Consider the following 8097-nt stretch of genomic DNA (forward strand, 5'->3'; position numbering starts at 1 on the left):
TGGGAAAGTACCAAAAGCTCCATCATTCCTGTCCAAATCCTTCCGTCTCCTCAATCGCATAAAGCAGCTTCTCCTTCAGTTGTTCGTAGCTTTTGTAGGGAGGGAGATCCAGGCGGTTAAAGCTGGAGAGACAGCAGAGGCTGTGAGCAGCACTGCAATCCCCACCCTCCTCCCCACAGCAGGGTCCTTTCCCGCCTCAGCCACACACAGCAGCTGGGGTAAGATGCACAGCCAGGAATGGCAGCTACATCCCATGGGACAGAGGGTGCCAGGGGCCCCAAGCGGCCCCTCAGAGGCTGCTCGCGATTGTCCCCACATGCTCCTAACAGGGCCAAGGAGAAAAGACTTACCATGTATGGCTCCGAGGCAGCCATGTCTCTTTGCCAACTTTATCGATGCAGAATTTCTGGGGCCCGTTGCTGCCTGTTAATTATGAGCACAGCAAATATTATTACATGACCAGCAGCTGAAAAAGAAAACCCTCCAACACACTATTAGCCAACTGAGCACCATCGCACCCCCTTATCATCCTAGAAAGACATTAGGGATAAATCCATAGCAGGACTTACTGCCTGTTCTGACCCCTCTGCAGAGAGGATGTATGAGAAACAAGAAAGGAGAAAGCTGAAATGCCTATTGACAGCACGGAGAGGGAACAGCACAGCTTTCAAGCAGGATGGTTAAATAGCAAGTGCTAAAACATATTTCTCCCTGAGTTTTAAAGAACCTTGCTCAGGAAGCCTTAGTCACTGAGGTCACTTTTGAACTGACTGTGAATGCTGGAGAGGTTCCAGGGGCTGGAAAAACCTTATTTGCCAGCAAGAATAAACAAGTGGGTTAAGTTAGCTCAACACTGATTCCAGGAAACTAAGGGAAAGGCTGGTACAGGCCCCAAAAAGCAGCAAATTAAAGCTGAATAATGCCACACTGTGGTTTTCTGGAAAGGAGTTTTCATCACACAGAAATCAAAATTAAATCAAAAACCAAATCTCATTCAAAATGGGATTACAAACTGGACTGACAAAGTTAACTATGGCAGCACGGTTCACAGCTAAGGAATATGTCGGGTACAGCACGCCACCAGATGAAATCACCATGCTCACGTCGCAGCCGCGTCACTGTTTGTGGCTGCCTCGCACTCTGTGATGGACGCATGGACACCCAGGTCCCACCACCAGCCCCTGCACCCGGCCACAGCCCCTGCCTAGCTCCCCAGGACCCTCGGGCACACGCACCGATGAGCTCTGCAAACCCCCCGACAGGCAGGCGGCACGTCCCCGTCACAAACTGCAACAGCCGGATCCTTTTCTCGTTGTCCATCTCTTTAACCACCTGTGACAAGGACATGGCAGAAGAATGGGATCCCTGTCACCCCAACGCCTGCAGCTCAGCTGGGCCTGGGGCACCGTCCTGCACCACAGTGCCTGCCATGAAGACCCCATGCCCTAGGATACAGCCCACGGTGGTCCAGCCCTCACCTCCATCCTGCATCCTCGGGGAGGAGTGCATTGCAAAGTGCCTGCAAGGAGCAGCTCTGCCCAGTTTTGCCCTCCTTCAGAGCCACTTCTAACTCCTTTCCTAACCAGCACAGACCAGCACCACCCAAACCAACACAGCTCTATTACATGTCACCCCCTTCTGTCTCCCTGCCCAAGAGCAGCAGCTATTGCTAGAAGCACGCTGACCACTAAGTGCTGCCTGCTGTACTCAGCAGCAGTGCTGGGGCCTCTGCCAGCCACAGCCAAATGCTTCTTACTGAACACGTGCTCGTGGCTGTATTTCGTTCTTCCTGACAGCCTGTGAGGCTGCTCGCCCCAACCCAGCTCTGCCTGCCCAGGCCATGGCAAAGGACGATCCCAGGGCTCTGGAGTGGGTCAGAGATGCTGCTGGCACTGGGACTCACCTGCCAGAACCACTGGATCTGTTTGCTGTTCTTCGTGTAGTGCCGGTAGATGGTATTCTTCTGCCAGTCATTCATGTCGATCTCCTGCATGCCGCACAGCATCAGCTGGGGACAGGGGACAGTCAGCAGGGGACAGAATCAGGGCCTTGCACCCATCCCTCAGAGTACTGACTCCTCCACTGCCAGGCTTCCTAAGGCACAGGCTTCTATACTGGGCAACAGAGCTGTCTGGAGGAACTCCTTGCCTCTAACAAGACATTTTCTTGCTAATGGACCCAACAAGTCACCCCACAGGCCCAACCACCTGCCCACCAGCACAGCAGAGTTGCAGCGGCTATTTATGGAGCCCATCACCACATGCCATTCCCAGGCAGCCTGCAACTGGGAAGCACCGGAACCCCATCCCAGCACAGGCACCAGCTCACCTCCAGCTCCTTCTCGTCAAAGTACCGCAGCCACTCCAGCGGCACCACCTCGTTGAAGCCATCCAGGAAAGCCTTGGTCTGCTCCTCCACACCCCGCGTGAACCTCCAGTCCGTCAGCAGCCTGGGGAGGCAGACAGGGGTCGGCAGGCAGCCAGCACCGCTGGCCTGGCACAGGAACCATCACCATCCCTCCCGCCAGCAGGGAGAGCCCTGGATATGCAGGGGTAGATGGGGAGGGGGAGACGGGCTCCTGCAGATCACCAGGGTTTCTAGTGGGTTTCTCTCTCTGCCTCTGACGAGCAGCAGACAGCCCTGAGCACAGAGCAGCAGCCTTCGGGAGATTGAGGGGTGCAAACCACATCCCTTGGCTGGAGCCAACCATCAGCAGGAGGAGGTGGCCCTGGCAGTCCCCAGCCAGCCCAGCAGCAGCCAGGCAGGGTGAGCAGCCACGGGACAGGGAGAGAAGTCTCACCCTCTCTCCCCTTTCCACTTTCCTGAAAGTACTGGCAACTGCCCAGCCAGCAGCAAGCCAGACCGCAGCGGAGCTTGGCCGACTGTGCCAGCCCATACTTGTCACAAGCCACGTAGCCCAGGGAGGCGGCCACGTCCCAAACCCCATGTTCCCACCCCAGAACTGCCCTGCCGCCAGCGAGGGTAGGGCCTGTCAAGGGCCTCGGCATGGCCACTCACATAATGTACTCCTCCTTGTTCTCCTCCGTCACTCGGATGCTCTCACCACCCTCCTTCAGCTCATGGGTGGTCACCTTGCCCAGGATCTCCATGTCCTGGATGAAGTACAGCTCCAGGCCACATTCTTCCAGGCTGTTCTCCCTGTAGGAGAGAGGATGTGATTTCTGATGAAGGCACCGGGCAGCAGTGAGAGAGCACGCGGAGGAGCGCTGCCTCCCCACAGCGGAACACACCAGGGCCAGGGGGGAGCACGAGGCACTCACTTCGTCCAGACAATGGAGTTGTAAAACTCAGGGTCGATGGATTCCAGGTCCTTCAGTGTGGGGCGCTTGTTCAGCATCCGCTTGTAGAAGGGCAGCGTGAAGCCAGTATCAATGAACTTCCCATGATACAGCGCCTGTGGTGGGAAAGCGACACCAGGTCATGGGGAATGCCAGGACAGACCCATGGGGCGAGATGATGCTCTACCATGGGGGCATCATCTGGAGCAAAAGGAAATCGCTCCCGGGATCCCAGAGCTGCAGCACTTACTCACGGCTGGCAAACACCATGGGGAGGAGCAGGCTCCCCTCGGTGCTCCAGCACGGCCCGGTGCTCACAACCCCTCTCCCCTCCCCACCATGAATTCCACCGCGTCTCCTTCTCCCCTCACAGCTCTATTAAGAGCACTTGTTTAAACAGAGCTGTGCTGTGGCTTCCCTGAATCCCTGGCTTCCAGGAGCCCCAAGGCAAAGGCAGCCAAAAATAATGCAGACGCTTGTCTAGAACAGCCCAGCAGTGAGTAATAGTCTGGGGTTTTATTGGTATCCTGCAAGGCGCGGGGCAGGGCAGAACGGGGTCCGAAGCAGCTCACAGCCACCTCCAGTGCACACCTCACAGGGCTGTGGGCCAGGGACCCCTCCCCACGCCCTGGAAGCCCCTGCCAGCCCCACTGCCAGCCCAGGGCTGGGCAACCTGCAGCACCTTCACCTTGGGGAATGCGAGACGAACAGGAAAAGCCGCTCTGGGGCTTGGGCAGCTGGAAAATCTCACAGTGCTGGGGCTAAAAATAGTCCCTAGAGCTGCAGACCCGACAGCACCTGGGGTGGCAGCCAGAGCCCTGGAGCCATCCCCACACCGCCCCTGGGAAACCAGGTCCCCTCTGGCCCCGCAGCCATTCGTTGGATTTAGATTACATCACCCGCAGCCTCCCCACTGCACCCCCATAACGACCCATCTCCCACAGACCCACACCTGAGCAAGAAGGGGCTTAAGGAGGTCGACAATGCCAAGCCAAGCACAGCCATGGCCAGCAGAGCTGCCCCGCTGACCACCCCATCCTCTGCGAGGCCCCTGCTCCATGGGGACATGTGAATGAAGCATCTTGTACCCCACTGCCTCCCCAGCCCCTCTGGTCCATCACCCTGAGCTCTTACCATGGCGATGAAGCGGCCGATGAAGCGGAAGTAGGTGAGGTGGTCGGGGTTGATGGATGAGGCAGGGTTGATCTGCAGGCAGTAGTTGTTCTTGCCGGCGTACTCAAAGAGGCAGTACATGGGGTTGAGCACCTCATGGGACAGGAGGAAGAACCACTCCCTGGGGCAAGAGGAAGGGGGAACACAGTGACGAGCAGCTCAAGGAGCCAGGGGCTGTGCCCCGTTGGAGGGGACAGCATGTGGCTCCACGTCACACCCTGCACAAACCAGGTCCCCATCTCCACAGGGTGCCACTGCAAGTGCTGGACGCTAGTGTGACTTGCTGAAGGCCTCCTCCACCCCAGGGGTGCTGTGTTTGGTTTGTGAAGTGCTTCTGGAGATACCAGCAACAAACATCCCCGTTTGCCAGAGGCCCCACTTGGAGAACTGGGGGTCCTGGCAGACACCACACAGCTCAGTCCCACCCAGGCTGTTGTACACATACACGCACACGCTGCTGTGCACCCCCGCCCCAAGTCTCTCCACACAGGCTCCCCCCAGGAGCTCCATCCCAAGCTCAAAGCAGCGCTGGATGGGAACCATCCTGGCTCTGCTCCCCCGGCTGTGCAAGGAGATGGGAGTCCTCAGACGCAGAGGCAGCCCCAGCATCCTGTCCGTGGTTCTACCCTGTGGTAGAACAGCATGACGTAACCTACCATAGGGTAAAACCACTGGCAGGACACAGAGAGAGGCGGAGAGCAGGAACCCCTGCACCAGAGCCGGGGGCAGCAGCTCCACAAAGGAGGAGCAGGGGAGAGCGTGGCAGCCAAGTGCCGGAACGGCAGCAGGTGGGGGAGCAACAGCCCAGCACTAAGGCAGACACCCCCACGGAGCCAGTGGGGCCAGATGGGGACACAGGACCCCCCTCCAGCTGAGACACAGCACGTGCTCTGTGCTAACACCACCCTTTGGAGCAGGCACCACGCCTGGCACACACCGAATGTCCCAGGAAACACTAGGGCCTAATGGCTGGGGGAGAAGAGACCCCTTCACCCATCACCCCATGTCCCACGGGCAGCCGGAGCGTTCACGTGTGGTGTAGGAGCGTTCATGTTGGGTTTCCCAGCCCTCTCGGTGCTGGGGACAGGCTGGTGCAACGCCTTCAGAGTGTCCCACCATTCCTAAAACTCACACTGTTTCCCACTGGAACTCCCTGGGCTCCTCTGCCCAAGCAGGTGCCGCAGAAAGGCTGGGGACCTGGGGCAGCTGCCAACAGACTCCAGTGCCCGCACTGCCCTTTAGGGCTCCACATCACAGCCCAGAGGTACCAGCAGCAGGTACATGGTCCAGCACCCGGTGCTCAGCTCACCTGGCGATGCCGCCATAGTCCAGGCCTTCCTCTCCCCGCATGATGATGTACAGGCGGCGCCGCAGGTCGTACGGCTTCATGTTCATGATCTGGGGAGGAGCAAAGGGAATTGCCACCAGTGGCTGGTGCAAGGACCAGCTCCACACCTTTACAGCAGGTGCTGCGGCCCCTGCACCTCCTCACCTGCTGGAAGGAGTCCTCAAAGAGAGTCTGCCGGGAAACACTGATCTTCACATGGCTGGGCAACGCGTTCGACTGCAAGCGAGGCAGAGACACGAGGCTGTGTGCAGGCTGGCACGGCGGCTCCCCTCACCCACAGGCTCAGGGCACCCATGCGCCCAGGCAGCAGAGCAGCCCTGAGCTGCCGGGGCCCTCTGGCCACTCTACTCACATGGCAGAGGAAGCGGAACTGGTGGTACTTCCAGCGAAAGCTCCGGTCATACGCTCCTGGGGACCCACCCTGCTTGCTCCTGCAAAAGGCCTTGTCTCAGCATCCCTACCTGCACTGGTGTGAGCTGCCTGCCCCCAGCCACCTCACTGCCTGCCAAGCAGGAGGATGATCTCTGGGGTGCAGCTCTCTTCTATCAGAGCCAAACGTGAGCCCCTAAACCCACTGCTCAGTGTCCCTGGAACAAAGTTGACCCACTTCCCCCACTCCCTGTCAGGACCACAGGAAGGCACAAGCTGCGAGCAGGCAGCCCCAGGTCCCAGTGTGCAGCCTGGCTGTGGGGCAAAGCGCTCAGCCCAGAAGCACTTACCCAGACTCAAATCCCGGGCGCGGGTCCTTGAAGGTTGTGGTGCGAGTGTTGTGGTCCACGAAGTAGCGCACACCCTCATTTGTGTACTTCATCTCCCAGCCAGGCGGCAGCGGCGGCTCCTGGATCATCCTGATGACAAGGAAAGGTCACCAGGCAGGCACCTCACCCTGAACTACAGCCCCTTTCACATTACAAGCTGTGGGGACCACCTTCAACTTGCAGGTCAGCTCCGTGGCAGGCAAAGGAGGGATTCATGGTATGGGATTAGCAAGCACCTGCCTGCGCCCCAAGCCAGGAGCCCAGCCTGGGCTGCACTTTTGGCCACAGCTACAGCTTCACCCTCTGTCTGTGGGGCAGGTGGCCTCAAAAAAGGTCCTCAGCTCGGGCAGGTGTCTGGAGAACCACAACCCAGAGCTCTCAAGAGCTCCAGGAGAGCCCTGTGAGAAGGCGACAGGACAAGAAGAAAGCGCTTCTTTCTGCCCGGAAGACCCTGCAGTCTTCCCTGTGACTTCCTCATCTCTACTCTCAGCTCCCACAAGCTGCAGAGCTGCCCCACAATGCCAACGGTTGCAGCATCCCACCCTCAGGAGCTCCAGCCCTCCCTGCATGCCGCCTGCAGTTCTTGATGCTTCTGGTTCCCCAGCACTGCAGCCCGCTCAGACCCCCAGCATGAACAGCTCTCAGGTCCCAAATAGCCCATTGCATGGAACTTCCAAAACCACAAACATCCTTCCTGCTCTCCGCGCAGGCTGCCTACCCCTGTGTGCGAGGGTCTTCCCACTGGGTGGTCCGTGTGTTGTGGTTCACGTAATACACTCGCCCATTGTCCTGTCTCTTCTCTAAGAGAAAAAGGAGAGGAAGCATTAGCTGAAGCACCCTGGCCAGTGCTGACCCACAGTCACAGGAACAGCCCTCCCCTTCCCAGCTCAGACAAGTCCTCCATCCCACCTCCCTGCCAGCTCTGCCCTGGCTTACCTGGAAAAGGCAGAATAAAACATCTATATTTCTTCTACACGCACAAGCTGCCACACGTAGGCTCCAGGGAAGGCCAGTGGGCAGGAGGTGCCATGGCAAAAGCCAGCCTTGCCAATGCACTGCTGGGCTGGCACAAGAGCCATGCATGGCCATGCGCCTCGCTGGGCAGGGGGCACACGCACCCTCCTTCAGACACACAATGCTCTACAAGCCCACATCCCTCCCTGTGGATCTGCAGACGCTTCCTCAAACGCATCCGAACTCCCTGCGTGGCCGTGCTGCAAACTCTGAACAGCAAAAGCCTCCCACCCATGGCTGGGCACCACATGCCCTGACCCACTGACGATCCTGCACCCGCCCCACCAGCCCCTCTCATCCCACCTGCGTGGCCAACAACCCCGCTCTGTCGCTCACCCCTCCGCCCGCCCGCCGCATAAAAAAAACGACCCCCACACAACACACCCCTCCTCCGCCACGTGCCTGCGTCACTCGCCACACGCAGGGCCCTGCTCCATGCCGCCCGGGACACCCTGCACGCACGCTGCCACCTCCCAGCCACCTCAATCCATTGCACCCCCGGACT

At 58.9% G+C, this 8097-nt stretch overlaps 1 protein-coding gene across 1 annotated transcript in view; it reads right to left on the reverse strand.

The window, feature by feature from the left end:
- The window catches only part of WWP2 (WW domain containing E3 ubiquitin protein ligase 2), a 9599-nt gene continuing 1502 nt past the window's right edge, over window positions 1-8097 (reverse strand). Inside the window, exons 2-14 of the mRNA XM_010012943.1 lie at window positions 7297-7378; window positions 6540-6668; window positions 6173-6251; window positions 5965-6036; window positions 5782-5870; window positions 4434-4593; window positions 3282-3415; window positions 3019-3159; window positions 2329-2449; window positions 1904-2008; window positions 1236-1332; window positions 351-423; window positions 1-122 (exon numbers count right to left, since the gene is read on the reverse strand). Of these exons, the coding sequence (XP_010011245.1) occupies window positions 23-122; window positions 351-423; window positions 1236-1332; window positions 1904-2008; window positions 2329-2449; window positions 3019-3159; window positions 3282-3415; window positions 4434-4593; window positions 5782-5870; window positions 5965-6036; window positions 6173-6251; window positions 6540-6667 (1299 nt within the window). The 5' untranslated portion in view covers window position 6668; window positions 7297-7378 and the 3' untranslated portion in view covers window positions 1-22. The remainder of the gene's footprint in view (window positions 123-350; window positions 424-1235; window positions 1333-1903; window positions 2009-2328; window positions 2450-3018; window positions 3160-3281; window positions 3416-4433; window positions 4594-5781; window positions 5871-5964; window positions 6037-6172; window positions 6252-6539; window positions 6669-7296; window positions 7379-8097) is intronic.

This window comes from Nestor notabilis, unplaced genomic scaffold, assembly GCF_000696875.1.
Source record: "Nestor notabilis isolate BGI_N333 unplaced genomic scaffold, ASM69687v1 scaffold12424, whole genome shotgun sequence".
Taxonomy (NCBI): domain Eukaryota; kingdom Metazoa; phylum Chordata; class Aves; order Psittaciformes; family Psittacidae; genus Nestor; species Nestor notabilis.